This window comes from Lepidochelys kempii, chromosome 3 (assembly GCF_965140265.1).
Source record: "Lepidochelys kempii isolate rLepKem1 chromosome 3, rLepKem1.hap2, whole genome shotgun sequence".
NCBI lineage: Eukaryota > Metazoa > Chordata > Testudines > Cheloniidae > Lepidochelys > Lepidochelys kempii.
Genome location: NC_133258.1, coordinates 126,339,614 through 126,355,628, shown reverse-complemented (window position 1 = coordinate 126,355,628; position 16,015 = coordinate 126,339,614). Strand labels below are relative to the sequence as shown.

Here is a 16,015-nt window from a genome sequence, read left to right as displayed (position 1 = left end):
GGCCATTTCCAGCACAAATCCAGGTTTTCTCACCCTCCACCCCCCCCCACAAATCCAGAAACGTTTGCTATTGCCATCTTGAGCTCAGTTATACCTAACCAAGGTATAAGTGCACGTGTAAATCGGTGAAAACCAGAGGGCCGTTCAATCAGGGGGTTGTAGGTGAACTTTCGTTTGGATCGGTGTATAAAACTTCCCAGATTTGTTATTCTGAGGGCATCAACATGAGGGTGCACTTTAGATAAGCTATTACCAGCAGGAGAGTGGGGTGGGAGAAGGTATTGTTTCATATTCTCTGTGTATATAAAGTCTGCTGCAGTTTCCACGGTATGCATCCGATGAAGTGAGCTGTAGCTCACGAAAGCTTATGCTCAAATAAATTGGTTAGTCTCTAAGGTGCCACAAGTACTCCTTTTCTTAATGCTTCAATCACCATTCCAGAGGACATGTGTCCATGCTGATGGTGGGCTCTGCTCGATAAGGCTCCAAAGCAGTGCAGACCAATGCATGTTCATTTTCATCATTGGAGTCAGATGCCACCAGCGGAAATTTGGAGTCATTTTGAGCTAGGGGACCCAGTGATATAAGCCCTGTGGGAAAATAGTCGTTTTAAAAAAAGCTTCTAGAGATTTCCTTTGTGCCACCCCACGACCCCCATAGTTAGAGGTCAAACCATTGATAGATTCTTAGACTTTAAGGCCAGAAGGGACCATCATGACAATCTAGTCTGACCTTCTGCACATTGCAGGCTACAGAACCTCACCCACCTACTCCTGTAATAGACCCCTAACCTCTAGCTGAGTTACTGAAGTCCTCAAATCATGTATCACCATTTATACTAATTTAAATCTGCAAGTGACCTGTGCCCCATTCTGCAGAGGAAGGTGAAAAACCGCCAGTGTCCCTACAAATCTGACTTGGACGAAAATTCCTTCCCAACCCCAAATATGGTGATCAGCTAGACCCTGAGCATGTGGGCAAGATCTACCAGCCACACACCTGGGAAAGAATTCGATGTAGCACAAAGTGCTACTGGTGTCCTATCTTCAGCTGTTGGAAATGTTTGCTGCTAGCAGTCATGGATGTCTACATGCCATTGTAGGCAGTCCCATCATACCATACCTTCTATACACTATTGAGCTCAGTCTTGATGCCAGTTAGGTTTTTTGCCTCCACTGCTCCCCTTGGAAGGCTGTTTCAGAACTTTGCCCTTCTGAGGGTTAGAAACCTTCATCTAATTTCAAGACTAAACTTGTTGATGGCCAGTTTATATCTATTTGTTCTGGTGTCCACATTAGCACTTAACTTAAATAATGCCTGGTTTTATCCTTCTGATATTTATCCTTCTGATGTATTTATAGAGAGCAATCATATCTCCCCTCAGCCTTCTTTTGGATAGGCTAAACAAGCCAAGCTCTTTGAGTCTCCTCTTAGAAGGTATGTTTTCCATTCCTGAGATCATCCTAGTAGCCCTTCTCTGTACCTGTTCCAGTTTGAATTCATCCTTCTTAAACATGGGAGACCAGAACTGCGCACGGTATTCCAGATGAGGTCTCACCAGTGCCTTGTATAATGGCACTAATACTACCCGGTCTTTATTGGAAATACCTCGCCTGATGCATCCTAGGGGTGCCTTAGCCTTTTTCACAGCTGCATCACATTGGCAGCTTGTAGCCATCCTGTGATAAACACCCAGGTCTTTCTCCTGCTCTCTTGCTTCCAACTGATAAATTCTCAGCATATAGCAAAAATTCTTGTTGTTAGTCCCTAAGTGCATGATTTTGCACTATTAAATTTCAAATAATTTCTATCATTCCAGTTTTCAAGGTCATCTTGTAGGATATTCTGGTCCTTCTTCATATTGACAATACCTCCCAACTTTGTGTCATCTGCTAATTTTATTAGCACACTCCCACTTTTTGTGCCAAGGTCAGTAATAAAAATGTTAAATAAGATTGGCCCCAACACTGATTCCCAAGGAACCCCACTAGTAACCTCCCTCTAGCTTGGCAGATCACCTTTCAGTATGACCTGTTTTAGTCTCCCTTTAACCAGTTTCTTATCCATCTTTCAGTTCTCATATTAATCCCCATCTTCAATTTAACTAATAATTTCCCATATAGAACTGTATCAAATACCTTAACTGAAATCCAGGTTTCAGAGTAACAGCCGTGTTAGTCTGTATTCACAAAAAGAAAACTCCTTTTCTTTTTGTGAAATCCAGGTAGATTAGATCTACTGCATTTCCTTTGTCTAAAAATCAGTTATCTTATCAAAGAAGGAGATCAGGTTGGTCTGGCACGATCTAAGTTTTGTAAAACCATGTTGTATTTTATCCCAATTACCATTTACCACTATGTCCTTAACTACTTTCTCTTCCAACATTTGTTCCAAGACCTTGCATGCAATTGAAGTCAAACTAAGAGACCGGTAGTTTCCTGGAACACTTCCCCACCCCCTTCCCAAAAATGACTTCAATATGTTAAGTTTTACCCAAGGTAGTGCATGGCACTCACTAAATCCCAAATTGAGAACAGGAAACCCAAACTGAGAATAGTATTTAACAAAATGTATATGTTTTACACTGCGACAAGGTGGGTGAGGTAATATCTTTTATTGAAAAAAGAAAAGGAGTACTTGTGGCACCTTAGAGACTAACCAATTTATTTGAGTTAGTCTCTAAGGTGCCACAAGTACTCCTTTTCTTTTTGCGAATACAGACTAACACGGCTGTTCCTCTGAAACCTATCTTTTATTGGACCAACTTCTCTCTCACCAACAGACGTTGGTCCAATAAAAGATATTACCTCACCCACCTTCTCTCTAATATCCTGGGACCAACACGGCTCCATAAACTCTGCAAATAACACATTTTACACCGCACATTCACCAGGACGGAAGAATGGCTAGAGGGCTTCCAGTCCCACTATTTTATATGTGATTCTAAGTATTCTAATATGCGAACAATTACTCTGAGAGCTTGAAATTTGGTGTGACTTATGCGGGTAAGGGGTAGCATTAGTCACATGACCCCAAATTTGGATTACTGAGGGGTTCCTGATTTAAAGCCGCCTTCCAAAAAACCCAGTTTCCTTCTGTTGTCTTATGCTGCTAAACTGAGAGGTACTAATAATGACTGGATGAGGCTGTGAACTCACCCTTCAATTAACATAACTAAGGATAAATTAATCATAAGCCACCACCTAAGAAAGACAAAAGGAGTTTTTAATTGAGAGGCTGGAGCTTGCTACAATGTGTGAGTCATGGGTGGAAATTTTCTTTTTGGGAGAAATGTAATCTAAGTATTTGGGGGGCGGGAATTAGACATGTGAATGCTTCCTGGGGGGAGAGCCATTGGGGGCGGAGAAGTGGGGAATAGGGGGAGATGAGTTTGAGGCTGTAGTGAGGAGTAGGGAGGTTATAGAGATAGATGGTAGGGGAGGTGAGAACTTAGGGGCTCAAGTGAGAAGGCATGGCACCCACCAGCTCTGCCAGTGCACCCCAACATTGCATGAAAACTATAAATAAAGTGTCAGAAGAACATTAATTGGGAAATTGGAGGTTTCATGGCTCCTGAGAAAATGTGTGCTATATGGCACAGAAACACTACAAGCTCTGACACCTTACTGTTTCTCAGAGATGGGGTACATCTATTGGACCGGGACCAGAGGATCTTTCTTTCCTACATAAAACTGTCGGTATTCTGGAACAGAAACCCTGTCAGTGATTTCTCTCACCAGTTGTGGTACAGAACGCCATGCTCCAACCATTGTGAAACACCATCAGGAACACTGTTTTCACTGTAACATCGTTGTCCTTCACTCCATGCACTGCACATGAGTTGAGTTATAGGAGGGGGGAAGTAATAGCAATGGAAATGGTTGTATATCAGGGAGTGAAAGCTTCAGGGAGATGCATTCCCTGCTTGCAGCGGAGAGGCTGGGACACAAAAGTGGGGAGGGGTCAGGACATAGCTGGAGAGGTGGGCCAAAGCAGGGCTGGTAGGGTATAGGTGGTGTGTGTGTGGCTGGAGGACAGGGGAGCAGCTAGCTCAGTATGTTAATTGTGGGATTGTGGCAGGGCAGGATTAAACCCCTTTAAGGCCCTGCCAAAATGCTGGCTGCAGCCTGCACTCTGGCCAGGAGACCAGGGGTAGAGACACAGGTATTCAGCAGGGAACCCAGCTGCAAGCCCTAATGAGGGCTGGCTCAGAGGAACATGCTGACAGCTGGACTGAGGCATGAGAGGGCTATAAAAGCCCTGGGCAAACCTCCGTGAGGAGGCTGGCCTGGAAGGAGACAGGAGGGTGGTATTGGTGTCTCCTTTCCAAAGAAGGAAGCCTCGAAAGCTGGGAGACCCTGGGGAGGGTCTGTGGGGCACTAGCTGTTGGGGGATTGGGGATCTGGGAACTGCACAAACACTGTAAATAAAGACACTTGGGTGATCCAGCAACAGAAAGTGTGGAAGAGTCTTTATTATACCAGCCTAAACACAGGGTGCAGGCTCAAGAGGGAGGAAGCCTGCAGGGATCCTGTGACAGGAACACAACTATTACCAAAAACATATTTTTCCTGTTCAGTCTAGGAAATTCAATGACAAGAACCAATGTTAACACAGAGTGAAGGTTGCTTAGTGGCATGTTTTCCTCTTGCGGAGTGCTTAGCTGAGTAAAACGCAAACTTCTGAAAACAGGAAATGCACAGTTAAGGTTTCCCCTGCAACCTGAACTCTACTCTCTTTCAGCAACACCCCAGTACACCTCACTATACACACACACACACGCACGCACCTTTTCTCTGCCAACCCTGCAGTTTCTGAAATGTACAAGCTCTTCTTTTACTAGCAGTTCACTCTCACCCGCAGGATTCCATCTAATGCTGTGAAAGGACAAAAAGGAGGAAATGAGGGGGAGGAACAGCTGCCCATGCCACCTTCCCTCTGCTCCTATGGAGCTAGCATTAACCCATAAGAATTATTTGCATACACTCCAGGTGCAGTCAGTGTGTTAAGTGTACCTACACTAAATAGTGGAAGCAGTAGTTATCACTGCTTTTACTATGTTACTATTGCTATTTTGTGTGTGCTAATTCAAGCAAAGTTAGCATGGGTATGTTCATGCAAACTAGGAGAAGGAAGTTGTAAAAGGCTGTAAAGTGGTTCTTAAACTGTCTACATGTGTTACTCTTTCTGGGAAGTGGGCGAAGTGTGTGAGTGTACACTGGGATCTGGAACCTCCTGAGTCTTATAGTGCCAAGGGCTAGTGCAAGTGCGTGTTAAGTGCATACTGAGGCATCGATTGAAGAGGGCAGAGAGAAGGGGGCTTGCTCAAATTGTTTTATGTAGAGATTCCTCCCCCCCTTTTGTTCTTTAATAGTGTTAGGTGGAATCCCCGGGATGAGAGTGAATGGGGTGTAAAGGGAGGTGATCAGCTTGTACATTTCAGCAACTGCGGAGTTGGCAGACGAAAGGTTTGTGTGTTACTGGGGCATTGCTGAAAGAGTAGATTTAAGGTTGCATAGGCAGCCTCGCTTGTGCATTTCCTGGTTTCCAGAAGCTTGAGTCTTGCTCAACTCAGTACTCTGCAAGGGAATGACATAGCATCAAGCAACCTTAACTCTGTGTTAATGTAGTTTTTTGCCATTGAATTGATTTTTTTTCCCCCTAGAGGTATTTTTATTGAGCAACTGTACTAAATCAAATATCTGACCAGTAGAAAATCGGACCTTGTGTCCTTATTCTTATAAAATGGCTATTGTCTGCCTTTTCATTTTTGGAAATCAGCTTTCCTGTTGTCACACTTGCTCGGTAAATGGCTCCACAGAATTCTGATTTGGTATGTATTCTTTTGCTGTGTTGATGTTACCATTATTGTTGATTGCATTCCAAAAGTGCCTCTTGGGGTCCCCTGATATTTCATTATGTTTTTATATTTGCAGCCTTTTCTTGAATAGAATTCTTTCTTGCTTTCTTCTAGTACATTTGCTCCCTTGTTTCCTTCTGCAAAGTAAGTTTTAGACATGGCATTAATGGGATTTTTGTATGCTATAATTCATTTTGAAGGTTTGAAAAAATAATCTCTTAATGTATTCTAGAAACAAAATACCTATATTCAATAGCTCTGCATTTCAATAGCTAATGTCAACAGAATAGCTCCATAGTGAAGATTTTAAAGGTAGCTGAATCCTTGATTTGCTAAAATATTAGGAAAAAACATCTGACAAAGCAAGCCAATGGACTTCTCCATAGCCAGTAGCTGTCTGTAAGTAGAAGTTAACTCCTGTACCTTTCATGGGGTTTTAGTCACCTCTCAGTTATATCAGTCTGATACCAGTGTAACTCCATTGAATTATTCCTTGTGTACACCAGTGTAAATGGGATAAACAAGCCCCATGAGACTTGAAGTGCAAAAAGCCAGGAAAGGGCACTCCCAAGAAAACAACTCATTCTGAAAGAATAAAGATTTGATTCTGAAAGAACCAGAATATCTCCTTCAAGGTGCCAGGTGCTCTGAAATCTCACTGAAGTAAATATTCCCAAAGGGAGTTCAGGGCACTCAGGACTTCACAGAATCTGGCCCTAACTTTGTTTTTCCCCCCAAATTTCTCTGGTACGGTAAGTGAACAGACTTATAAGATATGACTCTCACTCTCAGTAGATGGATGATTTAAAATGCTTCTAGGACAGCTGTTCTCACACTGTGGGTCAGGACCCCAAAGCAGGTCATGACCCCATTTTAATGGGGTAACCGGGGCTGGCTTAGACTTTTTGGGGCCCTGGGCCAAGAGCCAAAGCCCAAACGTAAGGGCTTCAGCCCTGGGCAGCAGGGCTAAGGTTACAGGCCCCCTGCCTGGGGCTGAAGCCCTTGGGCTTTGGGTTTGCCCCCCTGGGTGGTGGGGCTTGGACAGGCTCAGACTTCCATCCCCTTTCCTGGGGTCCTGTAGTATTTTTTCTTGTCAGAAGGGGGTTGCGGTGCAGTGAAGTTTGAGAATCCCTGTTCTATGATTTCATCCCATTTAAGTGCCCTTTAAACATTTAAGGGCCTGATTCTTAGTTATACTAAGGCCACATACATCAGTCTACAATGTGATGCCTCTTTACACTGCCAGATTAGGGCAATGGGGCCTTAGTGTAGCTGAGGATCATGCCCTTAAAGAAGTGGGGTGAGTGGGAGTATAGTCTGGGAATTGAGTAACTTGTTTTGGATTTCAGTTGTGCTACAGACTTGCTGTGTGACCTTAATTTCTCCATGTCTGTCTGGTTTTCCCCATCTTTAAAATGGAAAAAACACTTCCCTATGTGCTAAGGTGTCTACCTGCACACAAGGCCTGAGTAAGTTAAAAGGAGCCAATTAACCCAGTGACAGGCTGCACCTGGAAAGGAGTCAGGGCTATTAAGGTCTAATCGATGATGAAGCCCACCTGGACAGGCTAAGGTGGAGAAGAGGGAACTAGTAGAAGACAAGGAGGAGTAAACCCTAGGATCTCTGTCTGAGAATAAAGATTGTGACAAGAACCTGAGAGTGTGAACTAGCCATGGGAAGCAGAGGAAGCTTGAGTGGTAACCTAGGGGTGGGTTAGAAGACAGAGGTAGGAAAGAACCTAAGGCAGTGGTTCTCAAACTTCTGTAGTGGTGACCCCTTTCACATAGCAAGTCTCTGAGTGCGCCCCCCCCTTATAAATGAAAAACACTTTAAAATATATTTAACACCATTATAAGTGCTGGAGGCAAGTGGAGTTTGGGTTGGAGGCTGACAGCTTGAGACCCCCCCATGACATAACCTTATGGTCCCCTGAGAGGCCCTGACCCCCAGTTTGAGAACCTCTTGCCTAGGGCAACAGCATCTGGGTCTGAGATTGCGTGGACTGTGGTTGTTAGGCATAGTGTCCATGGGCCGGAACCCAGAGCAGTGGGCAGGCCTGGGTTCCCCTACCAACCAGCCACAGGAGAACTGGCACAGTCAGGGCAGTGGATCAGAAGACTACCTGAGAGAGTTTGTCCAGAGGGACTTTAATAGCTGGAAGGGGAAAATTATAGTGACCTGGCAGGAGGAATAAGCCACGAAGAGGGAGTAACCTGAGCTGCGAGAGAGAGAATCCACAGGATGAGCAACCAAAGGAGTGGGGGCACCAGACTATCCAGAGGTAATCCCCAGGTAAGCTGCATGGAAGAGCTCTAATAGTGAGTAGTAAACACTGTGATGCCCTGCCTCAGAAAGCTATGAAGGCATAATTCATTGATGTCAGGGTCTTTGATGGAAGGAATTTTTATAAATGCAGGTTTTATCTTCCGCAAACATAAGCATTAATATAACACAGCAGGCTATTGATCCAGCTAAACCAGCATTTTACAGCTGGTAGTAGCCATTAATTAGTGCTCAGATGGGAAAACAAGATTAAAACCATTGTGCTAACTATCATGCTGTGTTATGAAGAGGGGCAAAGGAAATAATCTTATCGTGAAAGAAGGTAGGTTAAATAAAACGCTTCAATTCTTGATCTAGTGGATTTTTAATCTTTTTAAAATCCTGCTAAGCTATTTAGCACCATAGCTCCTTATGGCAGCAAATTCCAGAGCTTCATTCTTGTAGCATTTCAGTGTTTCCTTATATTGGTTTTAAACTTGCTTTTCAATAATGTCAAATATACTTTTTTTTTCTGAAATGAGCAAAGGGTGCAAACTTAAGACTGATCAAACAATTCATGTAAAAAAGGGATTTTAAGCACTTTGAGACACCCACAAATTTTCCTGTGTTTGTAAAGACTGTAGTAGAACCATGAATCACCAAGGCGATACAAAAACAGTCATTCTCACTAATGAGTAAGAGCTTAATTCTATAAGCCATTAGTCATGAGTAGTCCTGTTGAATTGACCAGAAGTGCTCTTGTGAGTAAAGGTTGCAAAATCGGGCTCCAAGATCTTAATATGTGGAGGGGGAAAATGGATTTTCTTTGAAATGAAAGTTTTTTAATTTTTAATTGGATGTAAAGTGTTCCTTTCAAATAATCTGTGTGAAATCATCAGGGATGCAACCCCATGGTCTGGGTGTCCTTAAGCCTCTGACTGCCAGGTGCTGGAACTGGATGACAGGGGATGGATCACTGGATTATTGCTCTGTTCTGTTCATTCCCTTTGAAGCATCTGGCACTGTTGAAAGACAGGTTACTGGACTAGATGGACCATTGATCAGCCCCAGTCTGGCCATCCTTATATTCTTGAAATACAGTCTGTAGGTTTTGATTAAAATATCCAAACATCTTAAATTTAAAGAAGTGACTGATTGTGCAGCCCTTATTCTGTAGTGTAATCTCATTGAATTCAGTAGATCACAAGAGCGATCCTTGCAATAATGCCAGGCATGTGCTGGTGGAAAGATAATGTCAAAGTATTCTTTGTCTCTCTCCTCCTCTTTTTTTGTCTCTACTGCATATATGTTAAGGCTGGAGGCTAATGTCATAGTTTCTGAGGTAACCGCATCTCTGATCCCTTGGTGGTGTCCCTCAGAGCACTCCACTCAGGTTTAGGGCCTTTAGCTGAGCCTGTCACCTTTGTCAAGGCAGGATCCCTCCAGACTGAGGACTTAGGCTTCATGCTCCTGCAATTCGCTGACTATCTCAGCAGGTTTGAAGCCAGCTATATACCTAAAAAGGTAGGTTGATCTAGCTACATGTTTCTGGGGTATGAAAAATCCACATACCATAGTGATGTAGTTAATCCAACCTAACCCCTGGTGTAGACTGCACTACGTGGATGAAAGAATTCTTCTGTCAACCAAGCTACTGCTGCTCCGGGAGATGGATTAACTACACAGATAGGAGGACCCTTCCCATTGCAGTAGTGAGCATCTATGCCTAAGTGCTACAGCAGTGCAGCAGCAGTGCTTCTGTAATGTTGCAAGTATAGACAAGCCCTGAGACTGTAGTTGAGTCCCTGCAGCCCTGTTCTCTCAGGTGCAATGATAGGGTGAACCAGTGACAGCCGGCTTTCACAGAGCAAAGCGTTAGCGGTTCAGAACAAAAGCATTACAAAGAAAACCACTTATTTGCAGGTCTAGTTTACAAGACACCTACTGATCTTTCATATGTGGATCCTGGCCAGTTTCAAACTAGTGCAGGGCCTGTCTCTGCTGGTTGCAGTTTCATGTCCATTTTTGGATTGCATGTGAATGAGCCCATTCGGACCAGGGTTGTCTCTTTATACTGTTTACAGTTCTCCGATTGCCAGGACTCTTGAACCAGGTCAAACCAGTATATGCTATCTCCCCCAGGGGGTGAAACTTCCACAGCCGCCTTATCTGCATTAGGGATTTGCATTAATTATCTCCCCAGTGATTTCAGTTCCTGCATTGATCCAGGAATATAATCACTAGCTAGCGTATAAACACTTATAAAGTTGATGCAACAGTCTTTGAATATTCAATGTGTCCATAGCATCTGTCACACTTAACAAAAATCTGCATATTTTAATAATGACTTCAATTTGCATATTTGGTTAATATGCATTATAAATATGTAACAAGAGGCTTCATAAAGGAGCTCATGGATACCTTGTATATCTGTGATGGTGGTGAAATACGCCTGACTTCTCATCCTGGGAGAGGTCAGTGTGTGTGTTGACATGGCCACAGATGCAAAACCCCCAACACTCATCTCCTCACTTGCCTCCTTAGGACTTCCACAGGTAATTTCTGGTCCAAACCATGCAGCTGGTCTCACCTGGGACATGGATTGATATCCAGGCAACTCCAGTGGCTCGTCTAGTCTCTGCCCCTGGTTTTTCTGTGTTGGGTGGAGGGCTGTGGTTGGGTTGCAGGCTGCTGCTTCTTGTAGTGGGCTGGGAGGGCATCTTGTTACTTCCTGCCATTGTGGGAGATTGCTCTGGTCAATTTTCAGGCCCCTGGCTGAGTGCCTAACACTAGGTTGCTCCCTGCCTTTGCTCTTTGATTGAGAGGGTTTTGATGAAGGGGTGTATGTCTGTGGCTCCCTGGCTACTGCTTCTAGGCCTCTGGCCAGAAAATATCAGTAATGTAGCTCAGTTTTGCACTAGCCACAGTTCCAATTCTATGGGCATGAGTGAGTTGAAGGGTTATGCTATAGGCTACATGTTTATGGTTACACTTCTCCAGGCCAAGTCTTCTGCTTAGAGTTGCAGTGACTCTAACTCCCTAGTCTAGGGTGATCCTTACCATAGAGCTGCAGCGGGAGGGGCTAGTCACCCTGAGTACGTACCAATGGCTTGGGATGGGACTGTACACATGGCTGCCTCAAGCTTCTATTTTTAGTGTGTTGCTCAGAGCGAGCTGGAGTTTGTCTCCTCAAGCTGCAACTTGCACAGCTCCAGCATGAGATGGTACCCAGAGACATGCTTCCTGAGCCAAACGGGAGACTTATTGAGGCGGTTCATATCAGTCATCCATGTACCATAGAGTTGGGACAGTGCTGCAGGCCAAGGAAAGCCCCACACACTCCCAACTCTGAACAATTATTTAAGTTTGTAAGCTAAAACTTGCATCTCTTTGTGTTTGCTTTCTGTGAATATTCTAGCTATCTAGTTCACTGGCAGAAAGGGTCACCACAAAAGCCAAATGATCAGGAAACAAGCTTCAGATTTGTGGGCATTTTTTGTAAAAGTATTAGTGTTGCATGTTGTTAGGGAACAATAATATACCACATGGCCTATACGGTCATTCAGTGTATCTTGAATTTGGAATATCTCCAAGGAGCAGGAGACCAAGAACTATTGGCAAATTCTTCAGCAAATAACTTTTTGAACAAATTCAAGGAACTCGGGATCAGATTGGGCAATCTGCCCAGGTAAAGTGGCATAACTAGAATCAACTATTGTGAGTTCTCGGTTCTAGCAGGGATATCAGAAAGATTCCATTTGCTCCGCTTGAAAATTAAAAGGCCAACCTCTATTAGAAATATCTGTGGACACACCTCTGCTTGTGGCTCTACAGCTGACTGACAATAGCCTGCTAAGGCTATTGTTGGAGCCTTTTTCTTTTAGAAACAATCTTCCTTTTGAGGCAGTTAGGGTTTCCTAAGGCCTTTTTCTCCCCAAAGTGTAGTACAACAGCTACCATAGTGATGAACTTAAAGATTAAGGAAGAATGTTTTAAAAAACCCTAATTCACTGAGTCAGAACTGCTTTTTCAAATCTTACTATTGGTCATTAAAATTCATCATGCATTTGCACAGCCATGCAACAGAAGTATAATATGGCTCTTTATTTGTTTACACACACGCACCTTAGATGTGTGAACACACATCTACTACTTGTTCTTAAACAGCTATTTGAACAGCAATCTGGGGGCGGGGACGGGACAGCTGATATGAAAGTTGACAGCCCAATATTTGTACTAGGGGGTGGCAATATATAGACTGGAGGTTCACACAGCACAGCTGTGTTCATAACTATGATTTCAAGAGGATGGGGACTTAAGACCATCAATAAACTGATGAGAAAAGTTCATCAGATTCAACTTGTCTGCTTTTTGTTTATCCTGAGGTATTGATTCCAATCAATCATGTCTACGATGAGACCATCATTCCGTGGTGGAAGTATATTTACATACAGAAACTTCTGCCGCAGTATAGTTACACGATCACTATTGTCATAGTGTGTTACTGCTGGACTCATAGCAGGTGGATGTGTACATTTGACTTTCACTCTGGCACTGAGTAGTCTCGTGATCATATGTCTTTACTAATTTACCTCAACCCCAGTTTTCTGCTTTTTTTTTTATTTTGTATTTCTTGTACTGCCATACCTAACTTTGGAATTATGTCAAAATTGAGCTCTGCTAGTTCAGGGGATGGGGGGCACCTCTCTCATGATGTCAGAATAAGCTAAATTAAAGTTGCCTCCTGCCCTCCCTCCTTCTCCCGCTCCCCCCACATTAGACAAAATCCATACTACCGTCCTTACCCTCCTTGTTGGAAGAATGGGGGTATCCTTGTCCCACAAGGGGCTCAGATGAATATGTGGCTCTTTCAGTTATTGTAAAATAAACATTGTATGCCCCATAGAAACATGAATGCTGTCCTCCTAGAGGACTGACTGATAGTTTTGTTGCAGACTCTATCTAAGCCCAAGATGCAGGATTGTTCCCCCGCAGAATACGTATATTTTAAAACTTAAACTCCAGTCACAGGATGCGAGGGCTCAGCATAAAGTCTGAGATAGATCCTCTTTGGGCAGTACCATCTTCATTTGTTCTGCTCACGATTCCAGAGAGGGTAGCTTCCCAGCAGAAAATACCATCCTGGAAATATAGCCTACACAAAGGCAGTATGTTGCACCCTATGAGGTGGAACTTGCCAATATGCCAAGCAAATGTCTACAGGTCCAGTGGGAGGTGTAACCTTCAGGAGAAAATCAAAAGACATGGAAGGATGGAGTGATCTTTAGAAACATTCTTGTAGGAAGGAAATGCTGCTTCTTAAAAATGCCCCTTCTTGGCTGAGAATTTCTCATGGGCAGCTCTCCCACATGTGCACCATTGCTGATCTATTATTATTGTAGCTTATATATGCCAGTTTATTTACATGGGATGTGTTGGGAGTAACTCCTATGAGAGAGAGTCAACAGTACATTTTATCAGTGACTACATTTTTGTCAGACAGGGGTATCAAGATCATATGCATTTACCCTTCCCCACACTACAAAAACCAGGGGGTCACCCAATGAAGTTGGTAGGTAGCAGGTTTAATTCAAACAAGAGGAAATACTTTTTCACATAAGACAGAATTAACCTCTGGAACTCATTACCATGGGATGTTGTGATGACCAGGAGTAAAACTGGGTTAAAAAAAGAACTAGATAAATTCATAGAGGATAAGTCCATCATTGGAAGATAGGGATGTAACCCCACACATTGGGGGCAGGGGGTCGACTGTAAACCTCTGATTGCCAGAAGATGGGAGTGGATCTTTCAAAAATTGCCATGTTTTGAATACTATCTGTGAAGCTCTGGTATTGGTCATTGTTGGAGACAGGAATCCGGGGTAGATGGACCATTGGTCTGATCCAGTATGGCAACTCTTGTGTTCTTACATGTATACATATACTACCCATTGCTACCATACTGTATGGGGAAAATCCTGAAGGCTTTACTCGGGTTTTTATGTGGCCTTTACCTAGGTTTTGATCTGCAAGAGTTTGCTCACTGGCTTACCCATTGAGATCTGGGATTGTATTTTGGCTCAGAATGAATCAAACCACTCCTAGCTTTCTCCCTATATTGCTCTTACCTGCCAGGCGCTGTATTGCAGTCAGAGGGAGCTAAGTGCATTTAGAATCTGGCAGAAGTCGGCCCTAAGATTGCTTTTTAACTGGTGTAAAAAGAAAAACAAGAATAGGCTGCATATACAACAAAACACCACTGCAGAGTAGGAGATGCAGGAGGGCCAAGGGGAGTTCACCTTTCTCTTCCCAGAACAGCAGCTCTCTTGGCAATCAGTCAGTGTTTTGATATTTTGTTGGTATTTCCTTACTTCACCGAGGCGGCTGACTCCCCTTGGCTGAGGACAGCTGCAAATCCATCATGTAGCGCGACATTTGGCTATCACCTGGGGAGGCTTTCAGCCTGAACAAATTGTGCCCCACTGGGAGCTCCTGCGGGTGTGGTTGATGCCGGAGCCACCAGCTAGACCGGGAGGAGAGGCTCTGCCGCACCTCCCCTCCCTTGCTTGCTCTGCAGTTGCTATAGCAGCAGCCGCAGCAGCATCCTCGCACTCAACTTGCACCCATCATTTAAAGAGCAAATTAAGGTGCTTGTTTTTTTTTTTTTTTAAAAAGTGGGTGGTGGGAGGGGGGAGAAAGGTAGTTCAATTTACTGCTGCAAGAGAAGCATTTACTCTGACAAAGTCACTTTGCAAAAGCTAGAGCTGCAATTATATCCCTCCCTCCATCCTCCTCTTCTCCCCCCCCCCGACCTCCTCTTTCAAAGCCTGAGTGTGAAGCAGCAGCATAAGCAGCTTCTCTGTGTGTCTGTCTCTCTGAGGAGTGGGAACTGGTGGTGGTCACACAAGAAACCATACTACAGACCTGAGCCAGGGGCTCCAGCAAACCTCAGAGATTGCTGCATTCTGCTAAGTCCTCTGTGTCTGTTGGGCACTGCTCACTTGCTCACAGTTCTGGCTGTGTCTCTCATCCTCTTCCACTCACTCACACATTTTCTTCCTCCCTCAGCCTTTGAAAGAAAAACTCCAACATGCCAATTGCCCACTTACTGGAGCTATGGAAAAAGATAGAGGTGGAACCCATGGACACGGAGGTGAGCCTCAAACCAACCCTTAATGATTTCCACAGGCATCGCAAGTCCATTGCAAATGGACCAGTTTGAAGAGGTCATTTATATAAAATGCGTATTTATTTCTTTATATGGGTGCTTTGGGGAGTTCTCTCTCAGCATGGGACCCAACTGCTCTGTTTAGCAAAACTTTAGGATGTCTTTCTTTTTAGTGACTTGTATTGTGTTGTAAGGCAAACCCACTTGTTGATGGTGATGGAAGATGTATTCTCTGGGTAGGGGAGGGAGTAGCTTAATTAATTTAACAATGTGTTAAGTATTAGTGGAATGAGATAAGTCTAATGTTGTATTAATCCCTCTTTTGGAATGATTCTTAAAAAGGGAGATGACCAGGAAACTTGTCATGCCTGAGCTCAAAGGCTGCTGATTTCTGAAGTGATGGGAAAAACTTCAAACTGCCTAGTGACCGTGTTGGATGCTTGCTTAGGCACCTACTTTGAGCAAAACAAAGTACTGATCAATACAGGTTGCTTTACAGAGGTGCTCTTTTAGTGAAGGGGATCTCTTGAAGATATTCTGGGGCACTCCCAAGACTGGAGACTGCCTGATGTACAGTTTCACTATATAGTTTACATATAGATTGAATTTCATTGACTTTTTTAAAAGTGTAAATTGGTAGAATTAGTCTAAAATGTTTGACTAGAATAATGTTGCTTCTCAAATGTAATTAGCTACATTGATTGATTGAATTTGTGTTCTCTT

General features: G+C 43.6%; 1 protein-coding gene across 3 annotated transcripts in view; it reads left to right on the top strand.

The window, feature by feature from the left end:
- The first annotated feature begins 14,715 nt into the window (after positions 1-14,715).
- The window catches only part of RPS6KA2 (ribosomal protein S6 kinase A2), a 476,285-nt gene continuing 474,985 nt past the window's right edge, over positions 14,716-16,015 (top strand). Inside the window, exons 1-2 of one of the 3 annotated variants that reach the window (XM_073337900.1) lie at positions 14,716-14,771; positions 15,193-15,277. In XM_073337900.1, the coding sequence (XP_073194001.1) occupies positions 15,215-15,277 (63 nt within the window). In that variant the 5' untranslated portion in view covers positions 14,716-14,771; positions 15,193-15,214. Of the gene's footprint in view, positions 14,772-15,028; positions 15,278-16,015 lie in introns of those variants that run through there. The other 2 variants (XM_073337899.1, XM_073337901.1) reach the window with 2 other exon arrangements.